General features: G+C 40.9%; 2 protein-coding genes across 9 annotated transcripts in view; both read left to right on the forward strand.

The window, feature by feature from the left end:
• Window positions 1-272: 272 nt before the first annotated feature.
• On the forward strand, window positions 273-11,878 carry LOC146312988 (uncharacterized). The gene is made up of 13 exons (XM_084739189.1): window positions 273-377; window positions 1,010-1,078; window positions 3,736-3,760; window positions 6,779-6,865; window positions 6,963-7,102; window positions 7,210-7,329; window positions 7,443-7,488; window positions 8,845-9,808; window positions 9,936-10,056; window positions 10,261-10,326; window positions 10,990-11,085; window positions 11,180-11,443; window positions 11,578-11,878. Exons 1-13 carry the CDS (start codon window positions 324-326, stop codon window positions 11,833-11,835), a joined length of 2,310 nt encoding a protein of 769 aa, XP_084595315.1. The 5' UTR covers window positions 273-323; the 3' UTR covers window positions 11,836-11,878.
• Window positions 11,879-13,776: 1,898 nt separating this feature from the next.
• Window positions 13,777-25,950, forward strand: part of nfyc (nuclear transcription factor Y, gamma) — a 33,055-nt gene continuing 20,881 nt past the window's right edge. For 4 of the 8 annotated variants that reach the window (XM_084738554.1, XM_084738560.1, XM_084738557.1 and 1 more), the window contains exon 1: window positions 13,777-13,893. The gene's annotated coding sequence lies outside the window, so the exon portion shown is untranslated. Of the gene's footprint in view, window positions 13,894-18,561; window positions 18,678-19,404; window positions 19,644-25,950 lie in introns of those variants that run through there. The other 4 variants (XM_084738556.1, XM_084738559.1, XM_084738558.1 and 1 more) reach the window with 3 other exon arrangements.

Genomic DNA, 25,950 nt, shown 5'->3' on the forward strand with positions numbered 1-25,950 from the left:
CTCATGTGAATGTCATAAATTGAACTGCACAAACACACAGGAAGTAGCATCAATATATTTTCACGTAGACGAATTTGTAAATAGAACTAACTGAAGACCGTACACCATATAAAGCAGACATAATTCTGCAACTCGCTAAAAAAAGCAAAGGAGAACATAGCTTATCGATAGTGTACAATCTGGTAGCTAACGGCCGTGCTTACACTGCCATTAACGTATAACTTACGTTATGATAATTAGCTTGACCGCGTTCGCAAGCTAGCTAACTAGTTAAACATTGGTTTCTGGTAACGGAACGTTAGTGAAAGACGTAAAGTCCAACAATGGACACTCTCGAAACACCATATGATGAAGAGGCTGAATTTATTGAATGCACGGTAAGCTAATGATTGCTTACATGGTGGTCTGCATGGGATCCCTGAGTTTTCGACACTCTCGCGAGATTTCTAAATATTGTTTCTTAATTGTGCACCTTGTACAAACTAAATGTGTTTTATGATGTGACAGCACTCGTTGAGATGAAGACCTGTTTATGTCTACAAACAAAACTCAAAACTCAAGTTTGGCAAATATTATGTTTTGGGCGAAAATGAGCACTCTCGCGAGATCTTTTGCAGGTCCAGGTTTCCCATGCACTTTCAGGGTTAAAAACAGACATGCAGAATGACTTTCACATAGGTTTTAGTGAATATATACACTCAGTCGCAAGTCACTTAGGTATAGGTAGTGCATACTATATAGGCTTAATACAACAGACCTATAATAAATCCTTTTTCAAAAATTACTTAATTCATTTTAAGAGAATTTCTGATTCAACCAACTGGTTATTGCGGTGGCTGTAGTTTGTGTAGCTGTTGACTATGCCATTTAAAGCTGTGTGGTTAAACAAACAAAAAAACACATAAGCTGCTTTAGTTCATAGCATGTAATAAACTGGCAACTGATTGTATATCATCCCACTGTACATTACTATGATACTGACTGGTTTATGTTTTCCCCTTTAATCCAGGTCTGTAATAAATCCATAAGGGGTGACACCTTGTACAAGATACACCTGACTACACCAGGACACATTAAGGTACACAGAAGTCCATGCAATCTGTGAAAAGTTTTGTTGGACATTAATGTAGCCAAAACACTATTCAGTTTCTTTTTTTTTTCCAAAGGGCCTGATTTGAAAAAGTGTCAAGGTGTTGGACATTTACATTTCTTATGTCTTGCTTATGAAGTTAGAAATTTTAATATGTAAAACATGCACATTTTTAGTCTTTAGTCTAGTCTTCACGTTTGTAAAAACAAAGCACCTTTGTATTCTTACATTAGAAGAAGCTTGTTGTTTTAATAAACACAATTTTGCATTTAACATTTTTTTTTCCCCATTCAGTTTGACTCTCCTGAACTCCATATATTTAAACAGCTTATGTGTTATCTGTGCTCAACAACAGACAGTGAATAAAAGGGCCAGATTTGGCCCCAGGGCCACCAATTGAATAGGCCGGGCCTAGACTTATAATTTAGCTAATGGTCAAGTTAATGGTAAGTGGGCATTTCACTGTGACCAGGGTTTTTAGGATTTGCTGTTTTTTTCTTTTCAAGCACACACAGGTCTTCCACAGGTAGAAGATAAGACTTGTAGCAGGAAACAAGGAGTACCCTAAAGTGATGTTTCACTATTGTTTGAAGTCGTCAACATTCTGGGACTAATATTTCCTGCTTGTGTGACATCACGTATCTCTGTCCTGCCAGCCAAACACCACATCTGGGTATGCCAAAGTCAAATAAACTGGTCGTACAGTAAGTACCAGATCAGTGACAAGGGCAGACAAGGTTTCATACATTTTTTTTCTGTGTTCAAGCTGAAATTCTGTACACATTGGCTTTTTTTCCCACAAGTGCTTAGAATTTGTTTCCTGGCTACCACAACTGAAAGTGTTCGGTCACTTCTTAAGCAACAACAAGCAACCAGTGAAAACGAATGCTTACCGTCATTTGGAGGAGCACTGTGTCTTTTAAGAGTTCACTTTCCAGTCAGTTCATGGGACCTGAGAAGACAACATGCTGTCATATTAGGTTAGACCTAACCTAACTAACTTGATCCATGTGTGCTTCATTGTCTCACATCGTCATATGTAGATGATTGTAATGCAGAAACGGCAAGTTTGTGTTTTTGAAAAACATGCAGTGTAACTACTCTTGAACACAAAATGTTTCATTTTGATTCTGTGATTCAATGCTTAATTAGCTATTTGTCAAGTTTTCTGGAGGCCATCTCCCATAGCTGAACTTTCTTGGCTCTCATCGTCAAGTATTGAGATTCAAGGCTACAACAACATATCTTACAGACGGGCTTTTTTTCTCACACCCCCTCACTGGATTGGTTGCTGATGGTTTTGCACGTGACACCAAGAAATCCTGGATACTTTTCAAAAATATTGTGATGATCTGAGTTCAGCTTGATAACAATCTCAGATGACAGGTTGTCTGGTCAAGCGACCTTTCTGTCGAGCAGTATTTCATCAGCGATCGTCTTACTTTGTTAGCAGGTCCTTTCAGTGACTGTCTCACATTGTGGATGTCCTTGAACCTCTCTCACATACACTTAAATGTAAACGTGTTATGGCAACATCTGTCTGCAGAGAAATATGTTTTCCAGTTCCTCACATACATTTGTGAGCACAGGGCCTTGTAAGCTTTCTGGACATCTTCTACTATGGCTTTGATTTGATCAAAAGCTACACCCCTCCAAAGCTAAGTGTATGTACACATCACAATGTGCCTGCCTAGCACTAATGTTACTATAACAGGATATTTACTTTGGATAACGAATGTGCTGCTCAGGTGGGAAGTAGTGGCACTTGTGCGTAGAATGTCAGATACATGGCATTCCTGGAATTTAAGCCCATGCTACAGAGAAAGATGTCCATTGAAGCAACGCAGACGGTTTCTTCCTCTCTGCTGTGACTCCTACTTGTTTCAACTTTCTGGCAGCCTAGATGCATGAGTCTGACATCCTTCTTTTGATAAAAGGACCCCTAACCGGTACCTGATTCCCAACTCTCATGAGAAGGTCGATCACAAAAGACCCTGGAGTTTCAAGAACTGGTAGAAAGATTTGATAACTGACTTCACACTCAATGCTTTCTCACAGCGTATTGCTGGAAAGTTCAGCCTGGAAGACAAATGATACATAAGCATGGACAAAACTGAGCATTATAGATGCTAACACCTTGTCCATGCTTTGTGGTAACAGCGACTTGTCAGCAGCTCCTGTTCTTTGTCAGTGTCTACACAAGATTCATCCAGCCACAGTACTGGCCTGTGGCCTGTAAGCCAAAGTTGTTACAACATTGGTCAATATGTTCTGATCATCTTGGCTGTGTTTAAGGCAACTTGATACCAATTTGATCTTAAACACTTAAGATAACAGTCTCCCTGGAAGGTGGCTTATTATGTGCAGTTATGTTTAAAAATGAGTTTTGAAAAACTTACATGCAGGAGGACACATTCATTTTTCCTTACCTGCTTTATTTCCTTATGCACTCACTTTGAACAAAATGTAACTCAACATACTGCATCTCAAATGAGCTGTGGTTTTGGTTAACCATTATGTATTAAAAATGTGTTTCCATGATATAATTCTTTTTCTGTTTGTAGCAGTGGTGAACTCTAACCAGTGTCCTGTTTATCCAGCACTGATTGACTCAATTTTTATTGCTCTCCTTTCGTTCCTGGCAGAAAGAGGATCTCATTCTTGCTGATGGTAAGTAGATGCCATCTTCAGCCATGTCATTTTGTTCTACTCTGGCCTGAGTATATTTGCTGTTTGTTCTGGCAGGTAATTCAGGCAATAAACAAAGGTAAAAGAGGTCACTTTAATCTGTTTGTTGGTTTTAATGGACAGCAGTGATCAGTGTAGATCAGATCTATATCAATTGTGATCATCTAAGAATGATTTTAAACCCAAAACAAATCTTTGCTTAGGCCCCAATTAAGGAGAATCTTGATTTAAGTACATAGGACCCTGAGCTCACTCAACTTAACACCTTTGAGATGAATGGCAACGCCGTCTTTGAGCCAGGCCTCATCAGTCAACATCAGCGCCCTACCTCATTAATGGTTGTGGGGCCGAACTGGAGAACATCCAAGTAACCAGGTTCCACAATCTTGTGGAGAGCCGACGTTCCTGGAAGAGTTGGAGCTTCTATAGCAGCAGATTAATGCAGTGGTTTGGGGATAACCTGTCCAACAATGGCATAAGTTAAATGGTCAGTGGTTGTCCACATACCATAAATGCCATATGTGTTTTGGACACCATTCACCACAGTGTTTGAGAAGAGTGGAGAAGAGCATCCCAGAAAACCAACATGGCTCAACAGCTGTATAAATCCAGCCCGCCTGATTGCCAGACTGATACAGGCCTCGTAATAAACTGAGTGCCAGAACTGGCACATCATTCTGTGTAATGAAACTGGCCAAAGCCTAGCCAGAGTGCAGCTAACTGTGCAGCTGATTGTCAATTTAAATGACAACATGGATGGCCTGTCGTCTATTTATTTTGTTAATGGTGGAGGACAGGCGTGAGATGATTCCTCTCAGTAGTTTAATCATGCTGGGGTAAGTGTCTCTTGGACAAGCCAAGACAAGCAGTGTTTTCCTCCTTCCCTTCTATGGACGGCAGAAAATCACTTACTTTGGGGTCTCCTACTGAAATCCCATAATGTGCTGGGCTTCTGTGACATTGCTACATAAAAATGTTGTATAACATTAGCTTCAATAGTTAGATGAGAAACATCTTGTATAGACTCTATAGTGATCAGTCACTGATAATGTAGTAGGAAATGACCTCAATTTGTGCTGACAGGCTCAGGCCTTTACCTGCATGAGAATAATTATAGAGCTACCACCTGGACTGGATCCAGCCTTAGATGCATTGGCATCAGGGACTCGGATAGCAGGTGAGCCGGGCTTCTTCCACTGTGTAGTCAGTTTGGAGTCTGTGGGCACAAACGGGCTGAGGTGGCTTTGAGAATGCTACATTTGTTGGTGGTACAGTCTCTTAAAAAATATATAACGAGCTCTGTTAGACCACCTGTATAGAGATGGTTTTTGGACAGTTTTACATTTACACACGTTAGCTACCATCACCACCAACAGTCTTCTTATGAGTCTGACTTCATACTTGTTGCAGAGGTGTGTCCTCTGCTGGTTTTCTTTGAGTTAACTTTTACGTTATTCATAAATGCCCAGTTATCTCATGGTGGTTCAGCGTATGCACCAGTTCGGAACGGGTTGATTGCATGGCTCCTGGTATTACTGCTCACAGCATTGTTGGGGATTGTGCCTGTTTGGAATGTGTGCCCTTCCTGCTGGATAACTGCTCATCCTCCTTGACTCCGGGGAACCAAAGAAGAGTTCGGTTGAAATGTTAGTACATCCATCATCCAACAGCAAGGGTCACCTGTCAATGAGCAGCATCCTGTAAAGGCCCGCTGCAGGCAGAGGTGAAGAAGATATGTTCAACTCAGTCCACAGAGCCCAGAAGCCCCACTCTTACTGCTTCACAGAGCGTTGTTGGCCTGTTTATTCAAAGTTTACCAATACTGAATGCATCACATATTCAGATTTGACACTGCAGATCCTTGGGTCCCAGGCAAAACACCCACCAAGTGTCAAGTAGATTGGATGAACGGTTCTCAAGATATGTGGAGGACATACAGAGATTCCTTATGGTTAGATGGGTGGTACTTGCACAAATTGGGAGGTACAGGCCCATCTGTGACTATAAGGCAGCCCCAAAACTTGCTGTAGCCAAATTTGGGAGCTACATAAATCATTCTGGTACTGGACATCAGTGAGTGCACCAGCGCCAACACTCAACAACATCTCTTCAGTTCAATGCAGAGAAGCCGATGCACACACCAAATGTCAGCAACGTCTTGTGATTTTTTTGATCCACGTTTACATTCACACTATTTGCGTATGTAAAAGAGCCACAAATATGTTTCCAAACAATCACAGTGCACATCTGCTAATGTGCAGCCTGGGGAAGCGTGTTCCAGTTTTGCCTGCTGAAGAAAGTGGGGTATGCTTAAATACAGAAAGGTGGGTCTCCGTTTGTGTAAACTGAGCAAAAAACTGGTGTGCTCAGATTCAAAGTGAACATAAAACTTTTGCAGATTTTTTTCAGATGGTAGGAAAAATAATTTTTCCTCTACTGTCGGTAATGTCTGTAACATGAGCATTTGGCTGCTTTTGTCATAAGATGGATGTCACAGGAGGTCAAGGCTGTAATGCCTCACCACAGGCATTACTTTTTTTTTCAAACTAAGTGTTTTTCAGTATAAGTGTTTATGTGCCATAAAATCACCTTGGTCGACATATCTTTACCGGAAGACGTTTGCACAACACCACCAAGGAATCATGAGATATAGAAGACCGTACTCTATGTTTGTTTGACAGAGATGATTTCTCTGCTGATGTAAGTAGAGCAGAATTTGAGGACGGAAGTGTTCAAAGGTGAAACTTTGACGATCATACATATAAACATACGGTTACTCATTTGCAGTAGTCAAATTTCTGAAATGTGAACTGAAGCATTTAAGCCCTTTGGCTGCACAAGGTCTCTGCTAATTACACTTGGCCTGTCATATGCATTGAATTTAGGATAATTTGCAAACATGCAGAATGCATTCTACACCTCAGTTAGATCATGTACTGTAATACTTTTACTCTCTGTCGTTTTTCTCTTGTGCTAACTACCAGTGTTTGGATTTCCCAGGGACTGCTGTTAGACAGCACAACATACCAGTATTTAAGGACATTGAACAATATCTGGATTACTTGAAGCTTGATGAGCCCATCATTGGTGAATAACTTGATACCAAATTTTTTAAAAACATTTTTTGTTTTTCATTTATTAATTTGATACTCTTTTAACTTTTTTTCTTGCTTTCATTTCTCAGGTTTGAACTATTTGGATGAAGTACCTTGTAATGATCCACAAGCAGGCCCCAAATACACATGCAAGCTCTGTCGTCAGACTGCAAACCTGCGAGAAATGGTTCATCATGTCATTGGACGTAAACATCGGCAGAAATATGTGGTAAAGCATTGTGAACATTTTCCAGTGGAACTTTCTGAGTATCTTCTATGCTTTTTAATTTAGAGGGCAAAACAAAGTGAGAGTGCCTTACCTTTGTGTATATGTAGGAAGTGAAGCGGCCAGACTTGGTGACCTGGGATAAACAATCCATAATGACACAAGGAGGAAAGATCATACGAGCCAGAGCAGAGATAATAGAGAGACAGGATGGACGAGGAGCTCCAACGGTGAGACATAACAGATTCTGTTAACCACACATGTTGAATATTATTAAACGTACTGAAATCCTAACAAAAAATTAGAGAGTAACATTTGCTGTGTTGTGTTTTTTGTGTTTCAGAGAATGCCTAAGAAGGAGATAGAGGGCAGATTAAACATGTCAAGAGGTACATTCAATATGCTCCACTATGTTTCATTAAAATCTCTGAAGGATACTTATTGCAAAACAAAGTATGATAAACATTCGTCAACACATGATGTACTAAATTGATAAGAATGTATGAGCCAATAGTCTCCTTTTCACTATAATTTAAGAATCCCTTATTTATCTGCCTTCCGATTTAACAATATAGTCCAACTTGTGATTACTGTAAATTTGTTCACGCAAACATGCACTTTAAATGGTTATTAACTGTCTGTCTTAGGTGTTAGGGAGTTCTTTTGAAGTTTTGAAGCTGACATGTATTTAATCCTTTCCATTTAATCTGATATGACCCTCTGTGGTCACCTACTAAAAAAAAAGTTATCAACTCTGTCTCCTAGAAATTACATTCATATACAACTAAATTGCAACAGCACATGGGTTTTGAGGGAAACATAATGCTGGCCAAATTTCATTTTGTACGAACATGAGGAAATGTTGTTAATTAACGTACTTTGCATCTTGCAAAAATTTTGAGAATGAACTTATCCGTAAAATGTTCACTGACTTTGTTTTTATTTTTGTCTTCATTTGTCTTCTGTCAAAATAGGTAATCTCGCAATACACGTTCCAGCTGTAGTGCCTACATTATTCAAAAGTCTGCAGTGACTTAAGACTTTTTGTTAAAATTTAATTGAAGTGGTGATCTTTCCTTAACTATAACCAAAGCACTTTTGCTGCAGGCATCAGAATACAAACCCTGAACTTTGGTGTGACAGTCTTGCCATCCACCCCAGCCACCTCTTTGTGACTTCAGCACATTATATAAATGTATTAATTTACAGAAATGTTGTCTCTGAACATAATCTAGGCAGTAATTAAAGCTGCAGTCAGCAAAACTTCTGTTAAACTTTCTGCCTCTCTCTGCTCTACTCTGAGTGTCTCTCTGAAATTGCCTGCAATTGGCTTAAGTCCTCCATCATGAGCTAAATTTTCTAAAGCCTGAAAACGGAGCCAAGAGGAGGTATGGGATTTTTGCCCAGTGACACCAAAAATAAACTGCCTACCCCAAATTTAAGTTGTCACCACAACATAATTATGAAAACAATTTAGTTATATACAAATGCAGTTTCTAGGAGACAGGGTTAATGTTATTTGTATTTTTATTTTGACAGATGACAAAATGACCTCTGCTATAAATCAGATGAATACTTTAGGGCCTAATTTCACCTGCAGTTGAACAGTTTACAAGTCACTGCATGTAGTAAATGGTTGAGGCCACTGTAGCTGTAAAGGAACTGTTCATGGAAAATATGCAAATGAGTCCATACTCTGTTAATTTTTACTCAAACAATACCATATGTTTACTCTTGTTCCCTAGTTCCCCCAAGGCAGAGGCAAAATAGGGACCAAAATATCTCCCAGACCCAGCGAGATGTGCCATCCCACCTACCACCACTCATGGACTATCAGGATGAGTACTCTCATCGAGGCAGGTTCCCCCAAGGGCAGTTGAATGCACCCCCATTACAGCCAGAAGACCAATACATGTTAAACCGAGACGGACAAATGCACCAATGGGAGGATTCTCTTAGGCATGACCGCATGGCAGAGGAATTGCGGACGGCAGATTACAAACAAAGTGATATGTACAGACGAGACTATACAGATCCTGATTATCGTAGAGAGTATCAAGAGGAATATGGTGAAGGTCCACAAAGAGCTGTACTTGATCCCGGTGGTGTTTCCAGGTATGGTTCAAAGGCAGAGATGCCCCGAGGCCCAGCTCAGCGTGAAGACTATTACCCAGAAAATGCTCCTCCACCTGCCAGAAGGCCCTACCCAGAAAGAGATCCACTAATGGAGTTCTACTCTGAGGAGGTTAGACGCGGGCAGGTTCGTTCTGCCGAACTTCAGCGCTCACAGCCGGTGTGCCCAGAAGGCGATAACCACCGGTGGTCTCAGGACAGGGAATCTGGTAGACTTGTTGGTTTGAATAATGCAGGTAGGCAAGGATCAAGTGAACCAGAGACCAAGAGGAGGAACTTTCCGACACCTGTGGAGAGTGACAGGTCACATGACCATTTGTTTAATACGGTCATAGATTATTGCCATGAAAGCAGACCACCACATCAGGAGGAGACATTTACAAACCCTGGACCACACAGAACAGGACCCCCAAACTCCCAGCGAAAAGTGGAAGCTACTAGGGTCATTTCTGACATCCCAGAGCCATTCAGACGTTTCCTAAAAGGGGCTGCTAATGATGAAGGACAGGGCAAAAGAAAAAGAAAGAGTCGCTTCTCTGATGCTACGGCAGAGGAGGTGGAAACGACAAGGGAGATGTGAGTGATAATGTACCTGTTTGTTTATCTGTTGAGATCTCTGCTCAACTTTCAGCAAGAAATAGACCTTTTTTTTTAAAATGTCTTATATGGTTTGATTGAAGGATGTGTGTTTTGCTTCTTTAAGGTTCAGTGATGAGCTTGGACCTCCTAATCCAAAGTTCGGTGGCCGTCCTAGACCAGTTATTGCACCACTGAGACCTGAAATCCATGGAACACAACATCCTGACCACTACACAGAATCGCAGGTAGTTAAAAGTGGTAAACTTAGGCTGTTTGTTGTGATTAACTACAAACTTGCAAGTATTTGATGTTATGTAGTACAATCCCCCTTTTCCAAAAAAAAACACCAATTTCAGATTGAGTTTATATTTATAAAAAACATCTGTAACTACTTTGTAACTGGTATTTGTGTAACTGTTGCAGTGATACCAAAACTGTTTGTTTTTAAGGCTCCACATCATACTGAAAGCTACCAAAGAGGAGGCTCGGAGTCGACGGGTGTCTTTGATATGCTGGTAAGATTTTCAATCTGTATTTGCAACACATGTAGCAGTGATGCATTTGTTATGTAACCATTCATTGAAGGGGGGATCTTAAAGGAATTGCTAAGGTTATTTGAAGTGTGATTGTATGAGATACTTATCAATAGTCAGGAGCACCAGCACTGTATATAGAAGATTTTTCACTGTTTAACTTGCCATCAGACAGCCTTTTCCAGCGGGAAACTGCAATTAGATAAGTCAGATGTCACCACTCTCCAACCAGATTGTGTAAGCAAAAATTTTACCTTGCAGAACACAGGAGTTGCTGTTCAATCACTGCCTCAGTCGCTTAGTTTGTGTGTGTTATTGTGTGACTTTGATGATAACAAACTAACCTTTTAAAACACTGAGGTCATACAGTAATACAAAGTAACCAACAGAAGCAGCGTTAGACCAGCTACTCCTGTGTTCTGCGAGGTAAAATCACTGATTTTGCTGTCTGATGGCAAGACAAAGCACTAGAAATAATTAAATATATTTAACACTTCAAGTGATAATGATTTTTTGTTGGCCTGTGCCACATACCAGCCATATACTGTGAGTAATACACCGACTACAAAGTACCTCATACTTTGATGATTCCGAACTGTCCCTTAACTTACATGTCCTTTTCTCTTGTCACTTTTTCCCTACTAGAAAAACATTGAAATAGAGAATGCAGAAGATGCTAACTTCCTGAAGAACAAACTTTGCAACCTTCTGAAAGAATTCAAGGCCAAAAAATCAGAGAAGGTTGGGCTACACGCAATTGTTTTTCTAATAGAACATGTTTTCTTTGCAAAGCAGTAGAAATGAATGAATGAATGAAATGTGTTTGCTGTTGCAGCAAAATAGCCACAGTCGAGTGACCATGTCCAAAGACTACACCAGCTTAAAGCCAGACCTGGAGCTGTCTCCAAGACACCAGTATAAAACGGTCCGCAGAGAAGATTCAGACCTTAGGCGATCAGAAGAACCCTACTTTGAAGAAGATAACAGAGGAAGAGGCTGGAAGCAGCATGAGCGGATACCTGACCAGAAGCTCCAAGGATACCAGCATCCTGTGTGCAGGGAACCCAGACACCCAAACTCAAACAGGAGCCGTTACGAAGGTAAATTGTATGATATATCTATTTATGCAAAGTGTGATTTTCTATTTGCTGCACGCCTGGCATTAATGGGTTAGTTCGCACTCACTTAAATCATATTTATTCATTCCTTACCTTTAAATTCTTTTTTGTTTCTGAAGTTTTTGGGTCCCCTGAGGTGTCTCTGCCACCACATGCCACCCAGCCAGACGAGCCAGCACGTTATCCTGAAAGGTTTCAAGAACCCATGCACCCTTGTGACTACAGCCCTGCTGCTGAGGAGTTTTTGGACTCCCACTCTTCTGCACCTCCCCTCCACATGGAACGAGGATCCAGGATGGATAGGGGCCCCCGATACTCGAGCAACCTGGACAAAATCACCTCCACCCTCCTGGAACTTGTAGCAAGGAAATAATCATCAGATTTCCATAGGCAGTGTGTGAGATAAATATCCACTTTTAATCTGTCCTTGGTTGTTTTTTGCTTTAGACATTTCTGCGTGATGATGTAAATAAAACATTTGTCTACTGCAGCTGTCATGTCTTTCAATTCTTTATATTGCTGTTCACCAGTAGCAAGAAAAGCAATATCATTATTCATTTTTATTTGCATTAGTCTTTAAAGGACCAGCATCCTCCTCTTCAGAGTGTGCAGCAGAAGCTACTATGGCCATGAAGCTCTTGTAAAATGTGAACAGTCCTTTTCTAGAGCCAGTGTTCGGTTTGTCCATTCTGGAGTACTGTAAAAACATGGTGGCGCAACATTGTAAACAACTGTGTAAGATGATCCACGCCCTCTGTAGAATACATAAAGGCTTATTCTAAGGTAATGAAAACATGTTTCTTATTTTCAGGAAATTATAGACTAATGCAAATATACTTGGAAATATATTACATATATGATATATTCTGCCAATAGTCCCATAAATCTTGCACACTGGACCTTTAAAGAACATTTTAATTAAATTTAACTTAATTAGAATGTTATCAGCATTTTGTATATTGACTAATAATTCTTTTATTTTACTTTGTAATCATTGGTGGATAATGGACTCCACTCTCAATAAAAATGTTTAAAATTAACTCAGAAGTATAGTGGGGAAGCGGGCCTCCACAGGGGGCCTCCAGAATGTTTCAGGGGAGGCTCAGTAAAAGGAAGTGGAAAAGTATTACAGGACTTCTCAAAAAGAGACCACACATAGAGGAGCCTAAATGATTGTGATCTGATTCAAGAGATAGTTCAGAGATACAGTATTGGGGAATTTTACTGTTTTTCCAGCTTTCCCACTAGTCAGAAACTAGTAAATGGCACATTTTTCCAAGCTTTGTCTGAGGGGAGTCCCACAGTCTCAAAAACCCCCGAGAAGTGAGTAATTGATGTTTTTAGATTAGTGATGAAATGAAAATATTAAAACTTGCTGTTATTAGCCTTGTCAGGTCAGTTTTACCAGTTGCTATTGTTATTATCTATATGTAGCAGCGGCATTCATATCTTTAACTGTATCATTGTTATACGGCACTTCAGTTATATATTGCTCAACTGATTCACATTAACTGTCTGCCACCTTAGAATTGGAGTCATGTTTGACTGCAATAACACCGGGGACTTAATACATTGATCATATACCCCTTATCCCTTTTTTAATCTTTATCGCAAAATTCAAATTAAACAAGCATAATAACATCCAAGAAAAGTATGATTTAAGACTGGGCATATATAATCAAGATGTACAAGTACAGAAGCAAAAATTAGAAAACGTATGAAAAACAAATAAATAAATAGTGAAATAAAATAAAATACTAACTAAAGCTATGTCATCCTCCATCTGGGGTTCAATCAAATCAAACATCTGACAAATATATTATACACAAATAGGGCTTTCCTAGATCTGATCACTTTCAAAGAATCTAAATAAAAGGACAATTCCCTCAAGAATATAATGACACACTGGGTGCTTTTAAAACTTACATTTGTGTAGAAAAATTTTGGCAAGTATTATCAAGTAATTGTAGAAAAATTCCAATTATCTGTCCTCCATTATGAGACCAAATGTAGTACTATTACAAGTCAGGGCTGGAAAAAACATTATTATTCAATACCCCAACTGTGGAAATCCTCCCAGAGTTGTTTCTGTTTCTGTCTTACAAATTGCACATTCGTTAAAATCGATATTGACCCTAAGCCTCAAAAATTAGTCACATCTTTCATTGTTTTAAAGTGTTCTTCATTAGCTTAAGCTGCTTTTACATTTCTTGTCTGAAAAGGGACATCGTCAATATCCATTTTAATTAGAGAATTTAATGAAAAGCGGCTCATGATTGACGCCGTTGCTCGGGGTACGTAACCACGACGTCATCGCGTTCGTGCATTCAACTCTTTCCGGTTCGAGTAGCAGCCATCTTGTTTCCCCTTGCTAGCTAAATAAAATAAATAATACGCTGAGCCGGACTTCACTTCGAACCCGTAAAACAAAGTGAGTAAGAAATTAAAATTTGTATGTGTGTTGAACGTTTACAAGAAAGGAGCCCGTGTTGGGTGGAAGTAGGGGTAATTACTTCGCTTCTTTTCATTTGCTGTTCTTGACCAATAGACGATTGTTTTGGAAGATGAACATAGGCGCCATTTCCCTCCCCGCTCTCTGAGGCGCTTATTGGTGGCCCGCTGAAGGGATCACGGGCGGTCAGGAAACTGATGTTTTGTGTCCGCCATGTTGGCTCTAGTCTGAGTGCTTGTCCAACGAACTGGCTATTTCTACTGTAGCCCGAATGGCGTCAGTTGCAGAACGAGCTTAGCCTTAAAAACCTTGATTGGTGGAATCTAGTCCGAGGTTTGATTGGTCTGAAGGACAGATCCAAACGTTGTCTTTATTGGTTAGACTGCTTCTTCCTAGCTCTGGAAAGCTTTGCAAACTTTCATTTGATGGCAGGACTCGTTGTCCAGTGGTGATTAAAATTACACAGACACTGCGAATTGCCACCTGTCCTGTACAACAGTCACCAGCCTGCGTCTCCAACAAGCTAACATTAACTTCACTAACGTTAGCACGAAGTCACGGTCAGCAGTGACCACCATAACGTTAGCCGCCAGTGCTAATTGTGTGTGTTTAAGGTTGATGTCCTAGGTGTTCAGTGGCCGATATGACACAGTTCAGGACTACACTGCATTTTGATGTGCTAGTTTATTTGATCCACTTTCGACTAACTGATAACAAAATACTTCCGTGTTTCCCCATATGGCATCGGTTAAAATGACTCGTGCTAGCTGCTTTGTTCGTCTTAACTGGCTTATGTATCTTGTAACGACCCAGTTTAAGTGCAACACTGCATCAAAGAGCGTTAAAAAGCAAAGTTGCCCTGACAGTTAGTCCCAGATTAAATGCACTGTACCATCAAAATGTCAATATTACGTGTGTATGTATTTTCTTACTCGGGTCAGTGAAAGCAACACACTTGTTCTTGATCAACTTAACAATACGCGTACGTTATAACCTTAAATAATAAAATAATACCTTTCATATTATTGCATCTCGCTGCTGTATTCCCACTGAAAATAACAATTCCAAAGGTGCTTCAGTATTTTCTATTCAATTGGAAACAAATCATGTGTACAGGTTACAGTCGTGCAGCTTTGCCTACAGCCTGGTTTACTTCATTAATCCAGACAGATACATCAGTCAGCCCATAGTATTGACGCTATATTGGCTTAATCACAGCTATATCGTCTAGTTTGACCAGTTGTTGTCTCTTATTTGTTTCTTTTTTAAATTTACATTTTTATTAATTTATTTTATATCAATCTTATTATTGTTAAAAATACTAATGAAAGTTTACCTTGTCAGTGCCCTGATGTCCTTTTGGATTTTACACACACACACGTATATATATATAAACATGTTTTTTTTTAACTTCCTAATTTAATGTGACCACAAAAATTTTGTCCATATAGATCAATATCAATATTTATCAAACATTTATAATTAACATAAAAAATAAAATAACGTAATGTGAACATTTAATTGTGCAAACATGGTTTGGTTTTTATTAATATGTTGAATGGCTTCTACATGTAAACATATAACTTTGCAAACCTGCTTTATCAGCCTAATATAGATAAAACTAAAAGCTGGTGCTACTGTCACATCCAATTCCTCTGGCAGGGCAGCAAGATACAACCAAGACAAAAAAAAATAATAATAATAAGTGGATCACAAAGGTCTTTCCATATATAAGTAAGTTAACCGTAACATTAAAAATAAAAAAGTGATTATTATGTAATATGTATATTTGTAAAAATAAGGCATTGCCGTTTGGGAAAAGTATTTTCTGCCTGTGAGTTCATAACTGGAGTCTAGCTCTGTTATTAAATTCCTGAATCTATCAGTCTCCATTGTGCTCAGGGGCTTTACGTCTTTTGCTATCAAGTGAGAAACTACACTTGTTATGTCTTTGCCCCCTTTTGATTCCTTTTTCGACAATGGCCGCAAAAAATGACAAGATTAAATGTTGTTTTGGTACAGCCCGGCTAGTGAACCGGCAGAAGAACCACTATGGCATTGGATGTTGTGCGCAAATTAACATGGGCCTGCATTTTCATGCTCTTGTGGTTCATTGACATATATAGAAATGGACAACATGATAGGCCCGCAGAAGTGAAGCCAAAACATCTTCGTCGTCCTTTGGTTGCTAGATGCAGTATGGCTCATAAATCCTGTCCACATTTTAATAGCTGGGGCCAAACTAAAACATCAAAGAGCACTTCAAATACAGATGGTTTCTGTTTTTTTTTATGTAGTGCTTATCACACTGATGTTCAGGTGTTTACTTTTCTGATCAGTTTGGTCTTAAGTAGTTATTTGAAGCTATAAAAAGTGTAATTCACTTGATGATTGACAGCTCCACCCTGACTGAGCTGCAACTGAGTTGGTCGGCTGTGGGGGTGTGAATTTGATACTGCGGCATCAACGCTGATCACTACTGTGTAGACTGGCTCCAAATGACGTCACTAGTGCGGGATGGTAGTGCTCGAATCTGAGATATTTTGTCTTCATGTTTGTACAGTGGGAAGTAATGGAGACACAATGTCCATCTTTGTTTATATCAATGGTGTGGTCACTGGGACGGTACCTTTTCAGGTGATGAAAAAGGTTTGCTCTGTTTCCTCTCTTTTCCAGAGGACATACACTTTCACATCCAGTTTGTTTACTGGTAATGCAAACAGTCCTTTGCTGTAGGAAATGTGCATTTGCTTTAATGTTCAAGCCAAAAACTGCAGACCAACTGGCTGTTTTAATTATTAATTTATTTATGTTGTGTGATAATATCTATTTTCTAATATCTATTTTGAGTAAAAAAAAGTTAAAATTTCATTATTGTTATCAACATAAATTTTATCACGATCCTGTATTAAGAATGTTTTACTGTCCACCCCAAAATACAGTATATTTAAAATGACTGAATGAGGCTTGGCCATACCTTAAGGGAGCTTAATCTGAGTAACCTGTGTGCAAATCAGTCAGCTAACCCTTTAGTCATGCAGGTGTGCATGTGTTTTTTGCATGTTTGTGGGTGAATGCATTGCTTGGCCCGGCTACTCTGCGGGCGCTGTGTGTTTATGAAACCCATAGTCTGGCTGGTGTATGTTTATCTCTAAATAGCGTCAGAGAGAGCAAACATGTCCCTGCTACGGGCAGCACAGGTCATGGGAAGGTCTCATTTGTACGGTGACCTTGCCAGGTGTCATTACTGAGGCATTTTGGGTAGCCAGAATACATTTACAGAGAGAGAAGTGCTCTGGCATCGCAGCCATGCTAGTGGAGAGATTAATCTTTGTGCAGCACTGTTCTAATCATTAACTGGATGGCTGTAGTACCTGCTCTAGTCCCCGTGCTCCTCTCAAAAATAGAAAAGAGAACATTTAGCTTTGTTTCTCTTGAGTCTCTATCTTGTTCTCTCGCCCTCTCTCCACTTGTTCTACCCCTCCCATCCTGTAACAACTCTCCTCTCTGTCCTTCTCCATCCTTCCGGTTCCCCTCCCCCTCTAGATTTTTCATTGATGGGGCAGGTTTGCTCTCTTTCTCTCCCTCTCTTAAGCTTGTTGTGCTCATCACTACAGCTGGGATTTGCAGTAATATGCAGCATAAAGCACAAGTTATCAGTTAAAGGCTACACTGGACAACATTTCTCTGCCATCACACATTCAGTTTCTGTCACTTCGAGACACTTATTTAAAAGCTTTATGTGTAGTAATGAGTTTGCATATTAGATGTGGAATTGCTGATGTAGCCGGTGGTGCATTAAACACCATGAGTTGTGCACATGAGCAGCAGTGTCCTGCTTTGGTGTTCTAAAGTAAAGGTTACTGTGTATAAAGTATGCACATTAAACCAGCGCGAGTTAACAAGAAGGGCATTGTGTGACATTGCTGATGTGGTTTTTTTGATGACGTTTTGATTGTGGAAGTTGCTGTGAGCGTACTTTTTGGGGTCAAGACAACAATGTCTTTGTTTACAGACTTTCACCCATATCTCTTAAGTCTTGTTTATCCACAAATAGGATGAGAATCGAATGCTTTTTCCCACTTCCTCTGTCAGCTGATTCTTCTTCACTTTGTACTAAGGCTCTTGAAATGATTTGTTGTGCAGTGTAAATCTGATTGACACCATAATTAGGGTTTCTTTCACTAGATTAATGTTGTGGTTGCAGTATGTTGCATAACTTAATGTTCCCATTAGTCACAAGAATATGTTGAATAAAGTCAACTAATTCATATTCCAAGCGAACAATGAGTGACCATGCACTCCCCTCTGCAAGCATAATATTAACAGTGCAATGAATCTCATTACAACAAAAGTAGGCTGGTTAGAGGCTAGTTGTTTGTACCTGTGACTGTGAGCAAGGATGAATGAGAGAACAAGGACAAAAATGTGTGTATGTATGTGTGTGTGGATGTGCATGTGTACCTGTGCACACGTATGAGACAGCGAGTCTGCCTCGTATGCTTTTGTACTTTAAATCATGTGGATGCAACATGCGGCATCCTTTCTGGCACTTGCTTCAGCCAGTAAGGGCCAGCGTGGCTGCCTGCATCATTGTGCTGTCAGCCTGTAGTGGTACAGAGGAGGCGGGGCGGAGGGAGACATTTAGTTTGACATTGTAAATAAGCAGAGAGCAGTTGTCAGAGAGCAGCCTGGGGAACCTTTCTCATCCGTCCAGCAGCAGCAGCAGAGGCAGGGACCGCTTGAGGACAAACAATGCCGAGGCAAGCTACCACTAGCACACCCTCGCACACTCCCTAAAGAGCTTTCCACAACTTTATTTGCTCTTTTTCCCCATATTCTACTCTCTACTCTCTCTTCCTCTTTTCTTTTCCCTGACCCCTATCCTGCAGCTCAAGGTAACTTAGAGCAGGAAGTTGGCTGTCGGTAAAAGGGGGTTGGGCGGAGGAAAGGGGAGGAACGGGGGATGTGTCAGAGCTGATTGGTGTGTGCATTGTCCAATGGCACAAGAGGACCTTGTCTTCTCATTGGTTGCAAGTGTCAGAGTGAGGTGGGAGCCCGGTGCGAGGCGGGGTTTGAGTATCATGTAGCATGCTAGATTGATTACTCTTGAATGTTAAAGGGGAAGGAGGCTAGAGATTTTTGTCTGTGAGTCGGGAGTGCCGCTGTACTGTTTGCCTGCTGTTGCCTGCTGCTGCGCTGGCTTTTTATTCCCTCTCGTCCCCTTCTCTGTGCGGGGCCAGGGGTCAGCTCAAAGACAAACGCACAGGTCACTAGCTAGAAAGGGGGGTGGTGGACTGTAAGAGTGAAAAAGACAGAAAGAGAGAAGGTCAGTGAGTTGAGGGGACTTGGTCAGAAGAGAAACAGGAAAAGACGCGGCTGTGTGTTTTGGCAGGACTTGAGGAGGACGTTGGGGGGCTGCTGAAGGAGACGGGGCAATGTGTAAAGGGAGAGTGGAAGAAGAGAGAAGGGGGGGAGGGGTAGAAGAAGGGGGGCTTGCTGTCCAGCGGAGCCTTTTTAAAGCCCGTCCAGTGGAGCCAGAGTGCCTTTTGTCCGCTGATACGATCAGGAGGACTGGAGGAAGTGAAGGAGAGTTTTTCTGTCAACCTCTGTCTCTTCTTCCTGCCACTGCCGCCGCTGCTCTCAAGGAGACTTGAACAGGGCTATCTGTTTCCCTCTGTTCTGCTCTGCTCCGACAGGGCAGACCGCTCACCATGAAGGGCACAGGGGTAAGTCTGACCGCTGAAAACACAGACACACACAGAAGAAGAGCTGTCAAGTTGGTTAGGCTATGAGTTTCAGGATAAATTTCTCACCTCCACTCACTTTCTGATGTCTCTCTCTCCATCAGTGCTCCGCAGTGATGAGACACTGTCTGTCCTTTACAGCCGTCCTCAGTCCCCCTCCCCTTCCTGTCCTGTAGTACTCTCCTTGGATGATTGGAGTTGTGCGTTTTGTGCGTGTCTCTCATCCATGTCCTTCAGCTGTCATTTTATTACAATGCTGCTGATGCTTTTTACAGAGAAAAACTATGATTATTGTTGATGTTACTTGCTTGTTTTATTTTTCATCTGCAAAGTTACAGTGGAGAGTGAAGCCTGTCTGCTTTTGGCTGTCACTTGTTGTGTTTTGACTTTGAACCACCATGCACGCACACACAGACTTCAACGCTTACTCAGTGCCTTGTGATTGGCTGCATGTAAGCTGCTGGACTCTGTGCTCAGATACACTTTACTGTCCTGTTGGTGGTGTTGATTTTCTGGGGGCCCAACTGTTGGCCGCAGTGGCTCCCAGTAGTGGTCCGGACCCTTCTCTTCCCCCGGACGTCCTTGTTTACACGTTAGCACCAGACAGTGACGCAGAGCTGAGAGGCAAAGATGGCATCCATGTTGAGCGGAGATTTGCTGTACATGGACAATATCTTTCAGTGTTGTTGTCACTGTTGGTGTCAGGGGTCCCCAGGGGTGGAGGTGCAGCTGGTTGCAGTGACCTCAGGACCCCCCGGGCTCCCACCCCGACAGTGCCAGACGCCCAGATGGGACAGACTGTCAGCCTGTCAGCTTCAGGGGCAGAGGAGGCTAATAGTTTGATCTGATCTCTTCTGATGGAATCTTTGGAGGGCGCCTCTTCTCTCACTTGCCTCTCTGACTCCCCCTCTCTGTCTCCCCTCCCCTTGCTCCCTAATTGAAAGTTTCCATTGGTGCCTTTGACAAAACCAAGTCCCGTTGGGGAAACAGAGAGGGAGAGAGTGCGGGAGATTGAGAGAGGGAGACTAAAAATAACTCTTAAGTTGAAGCCCTTGCTGCCAAATCCCAGGGTTGGCTGCTGTCTGCATGAGATTTGAATATCATTTGTGCCCCGTACTGTACCAAAGGCACACCGGGGGAAGGAAAAAGTAAACGCTAGACATAGCTAGACCTTTCAGCTTATCACTAAGGTGACCACTACCGCTGAGTGTTCACTCTTTTGCCCTTGCCTCCCCCTCCTGTGTTTTTACATGTGTACACTGTCACTAAAGACAGTGTGGGCAGCCAGGGGGAGTCAGCTGTGTTCCAGCATGTAATATGCAGGTAGCTTTAGCCCTGCCTACTTTGACGCCAGAGACTGGGCCTAGCATTGGATGAAGGTCACAGGAATGTGAGATTGGCTCCCGCAGTCTCTCTTCTGTCAGCAATGAGAAGGAGACATGTAGAGGGAGATGAGAGGACGCAGAGGAAGCGAAACTCAAAGGGGGACACAGAACATGGCCAATATGTACTGTATGCAATGTTTTTATTAAGCTTCTTAGAAAGTGCACAGGCCCCGAACCACTGGGGTCACTTAAGTGCTGCAGTGAAAGTTGAAAAACCTGTCCTTTTCTATCCTCCCCCTTCTCCCTCCCTTCTCTCTTTCATCTCTCCCTCCTCCCTCTCTGGTTTCTCTCCCTCCTCTGTTGAATGACCTTGGGAGATCAGTGACTAGCACTTCCTGGAGTTGGCTCGAAGCAGAACCAAGGGCAAAGTTTGCAGGGGCTGTTTGGTTGGCTAGTCTGGTTCGGTCCGGCTGTGCCAAAGGGATGTTGCACCGTAGGTCGCAGAGAGCATGTCTGTCATTATAACCCCAATCTGCTCTTTTTGTCCTAATCGCAAAACGTTTTGCACCAACATCTGTGAAAGCGTTGCGCGTGTCCCAGTAGTTAATCTGTAATTCCTGCCTAGGAACTTCTTGTTTTTTGTTTTGCCTGAGTAGATCATTTACCCTGCATGCTGTAACCATGCCAGTTTGTTTCTGTGTGGTATTTGTGATCAGGTTCATTGAGGTGGACACTTTAATAGTACAGGATTTGTAAATACGCCGTTGATTTATGGTCATAATTTAAAATGAACGTTTATCAGTGTGACATTTGTTACCATTATACCTGTACTTATTCCATCTGTTCAGTTACAGTAAATCAGAATAAAACTGACAAACAGAATGTTAAACATTACCTGATTCTCAGTGGTTCAATCATATATCCTGGTTTATATTAATGCATGTTGTGCAAACATTCATTTTTCTACTTAGGAGGCCAGTTAAAACCTAGAAGACTTTAACCTCTGCTGACCTTCCTGCCTAACTGCCCATTCTGCATCATTGACACTTTGACACAGCAGCTTGTGGACAGTTGACCCCTTGCTAAAGACATGTCAGTGTAGAAACTCTCATAGTTGGTACTGTATGAAACAAAAAAAGTCTTTCGCTTGATTTCATCATTTATAGTGAAACATAGTGGCAACCAGTCCATGTGGTTAAATGTTTGCTCTTTGTACAGCCTCATGTTTTAACTGTTATTAACCTTGAAGAGTAACTAAGTTGAAGTTTTCTTTAAGATCGATGTACAAGGGAAAGAAATCATCCATTTTTACTTTTTATTTGTTTCCCTTTTCCCTTAATTGTCCTTTCCTTCTGTTTCCTGTCAACACAATTTCTGCTCCTTTCCCATTATCCATGTTATTTGACATGTCATATTGAATTGAAAGAATGCTGTAAAAAAAAGTTTTAAAATTCAGGAATAATCTGGACTATATCTAAATAATAATAATAATAATGTTCACACCCTTAGATTAATCACATCAACCAGATATATAAAGTAAATTGCTACACTGATTAGTTAATGTTAATGAGTAATCATTAATCAATTAATCACCATTAAGAATTCAAGCATTAAAATGTGTTAATCTATAATTAATTGATAGATTAGAAATGGCACTAATTGTGCCCCATTTGAAATAGTTTTCTCTAATGGTGCCATTTGTTGAATAAGGAAACTTAAAAGGAGGAAAAAAGAAAATGAGGAAAAAAAACTACATTGTAATATTTATAGTTAGTTGATTATTTTTACGTATTACAAAAATCCACACTCCCTGCAGATGAACACACTTGCACCATATTTATACATTAATTTAGTACAATGTATGCCTCTTTATTCCTGTGTAGGTCAGGTCCTCTCAGCACACATCTGCTTCAATGTGAAGTGTCAGCTCTGCTTCAGGGAAAGATCTGGGATGAGACGAGTTCTTCTTCAGCAAAAACGACAATGTGATACTGAAACACCTCAGGGAAAAGTTCACTCCTCTGCCTCGGATAGGCCTTCAGGTTGTCCTAAACTGCCTCGCCTCATTACCTATCAACTACACTCAGCAAAATTAAGCTCAATTTAGGCCTACACCAACTGTGGGGTCATTAAGGGGGCAATTAACTGCAGAACATTTCACTTCTTTAACCAAAGACCAGTTAATTAATCTGTTCAACTGTATTCTTTTACAACGATGCCTCTGTGCAGAGTGTGGCGCTGAAGACTTTGCCCTTTGCTTGCTCTTCTCCTAATCTTTAAGAACAAATGATTAGGCATATGGCTAAGTGATACTATCTTGTTGTTTTTTCCGGTATTCTGCCTGTGCTGCTATCAGGTTCATTTGGACAGGAATCGAAGGCTCATGTAAAGTGGTGTGATGTCAGAGTTGGAGCGCGTTGCTGATGCTGCTGTGAGTGGCCACTTGATGTGACGTGCCAGAGAACACAGGAGGGAGGGAGGGTGGGATGAGACAGAGAGATCCAGAGAGGAGAGATGCAGGACGGGGGCTGGCAGAACAACATTAGCGCTGATTCAGCTGCTGCAAGCGGAGCAGCATTGACTTTCTCAGAGAAGTTGGAAGAGAGGTGGGGGGGATCAGGTGAAAGTAAGTAAGACAGAGCCGGAGAGAAACACACACCCACGAGTGACAGAGAGAGATGGGAAGTACCGGAGAGGAGACAGGAAGAGAGATGTAGAGCCACTGAAGGAGGAAGAGCAAGTTGCTGTGTTGGACATTGTTGACAAAGCACAGACATCACACTTGCCCTCAAAGACTCACACACACACAGAGACAGCAGAGTTCGAAGGAAACCCAACACCGGCATCTCTCTGTCTCGATGACCCGATGAAGGACAACAGAACCGCAGCTGGGAAGAGGAGAGGAGAGATGCATAGCACAAAAAACACAATGTCCCCTAATATAGCATACAGCAGCAGCTTAGAACAACACAGCAGAGATGAGCTTGTCAAGTTCACTACAACAGAATGATGCACTGTATCATCAAGAATAACAAGCTCACATGAAAGCCCAATAGATTCACAACATTTATTTAGAGCCACTTACATTGCACACCGTATGTATTAAGGCTAACAAGCTTTAACAAATGTTTTAGTACAGACTTCCATTTTTAAGTAGCACTTCAAAGCTTCAAAAAAAAAAATCTAATATTGATTATTCACTGATATTGTAATGATCTCTGAAATGTGTTTATGAAGCACTTATGACAAAGATACATAATGGGGGCAGGATATTTTACATTTCATCACTGTACTTTATGGTCTAAAATGACATAATAATAATTTCACTGATACACTAAACTTTTACTGACATTTTTTTAGAGTTGCAATGAAAAATTGATTATCAACCTGCTATTGAATTGATCGCCAACTATTTTGTTAACTGATTAATCAATTTAAGTATTTTTTTTTTAGGAAAAAAGGCTAAATTCTCTGATTCCAGCTTCTTACAAGTGAAGAAAATAATTGACAGATCAATCAACAATGAAAATAGCTGTTATTTGCAGCCCTAGTATTTTTAATAATTAGAAATAAGTATAAAAAACACCAATTGAAGTGCATATATTATTTGAATTAAGATAAATAATCAAATGTACATAACATGCTGCACATAAAGATTACAAAAAAGCATAAAAGCATTCTGCATTATTCATATTGCCGCATATTTGATAACTTATACACTGATACTGATATAGCTGTAATAAGCCAACATCAGGCCAATAATATCAGTTTAACTAATATATCGGTCTGGCTCTACTGTAAAGAAGGAAACAGGACTTATTATCATTGCAGATAAAATAAGCCATCTCCACACTGACTTTCTATAGTCGTCTGCATCCACCTCCAGACCTTTTACAATGTTTATTATGTCGACATTTATTAGCTTTCGGGGAGTTTCAAAATTGATTTTCTTTGTTCAGTCAGCTGATAGCCTCACTCAGTGTTTGTTTCACCATGGAAGGTCTTGCAGAAGTCAGCAGAGGACATTATGTTCTGCACTTGTGTGTCAGACATTGGTTGCGGGCTCCCACGCAAACTTTCCATTGATGCAAAGCCTTGGGAAATATGGTAATATTGGTATATACTGTAGGTAGAACACGCAAACTAGCTAGCTGGTGGAGCAACGCTCAAGGGCATGATGATACTTAGCCTTTCTCTTTTCTCCTGTCTGACATATGTTGTTCCCCTCTCACGCTTCAGCCTGCCTTTCGCCACTTTGCTTTCTCATTTCTTCTCGCGTATTGAAACCCCCCCCCCCCTCCTTTTTGCCACTGTGGTTAGTGTGTGGCTGTGTATTTAGATTGAAGGTCATGGGGTCAGAGCAAGGGGGTGGGTGGTATGTGTGATTTAATAACAGCTCTGAGTGTTTTTAAAAGAAAAGGCAGGAGTTTAAGAGAAGGCATGTGTGGCCTGGTGTTTTTTAACTTTCACTTATCTTTTTTATCAATTGATTCACTTTGCTATTTTAACTCCTATCCTCCTCTGTTTCCTCTGGGCCACTGTGTTGTTACCATGGTAATTAGCCTGATGGTTGTCTTTAATGTTGTTAAGTGAATTGACTAATTATTGTTTCTTATCAGGCTACCAGTTGGAGGAAGCCACACAAGCTGGCAGACAGCACACTTACAGATATACAAGGTTGTCTTGTTCCAGATGATCACAAGATCAAGTTCTGATACGGGTGTTAAAATGCTATTAAGATGGAGAAAAACAAATCTCTCATTGCTCATAGATTTTTGGCCCTATTTGTGGGGTTATGGTGCTGCAAAGTACATAGAGGCCATGAAAAAATGCCAGCGGACAGTTCACCCATCAGGCAGAGGAGAAAAACTACAATTCCCATCAGTCATTCCTTCCCCCGTGGAATGCTGGGATTGCTCTAGTGACTGCAGGATTTCAATCAACCTTGAAATGCAACTGGACAC

This window comes from Lutjanus erythropterus, chromosome 16, assembly GCF_056507025.1.
Source record: "Lutjanus erythropterus isolate fLutEry1 chromosome 16, fLutEry1.hap2, whole genome shotgun sequence".
In the NCBI taxonomy this organism is placed as follows: domain Eukaryota; kingdom Metazoa; phylum Chordata; class Actinopteri; order Lutjaniformes; family Lutjanidae; genus Lutjanus; species Lutjanus erythropterus.

Excerpts from the sequence above, each read along its gene's own strand:
- LOC146312988 (XM_084739189.1), top strand. The coding sequence starts at position 324 with ATGGACACTCTCGAAACACCATATGATGAAGAGGCTGAATTTATTGAA. Across the intron at positions 378-1,009 it reads CTGAATTTATTGAATGCACG|GTCTGTAATAAATCCATAAG; the intron begins GTAAGCTAATGA and ends CCTTTAATCCAG. Across the intron at positions 7,330-7,442 it reads ATGGACGAGGAGCTCCAACG|AGAATGCCTAAGAAGGAGAT; the intron begins GTGAGACATAAC and ends TTTGTGTTTCAG.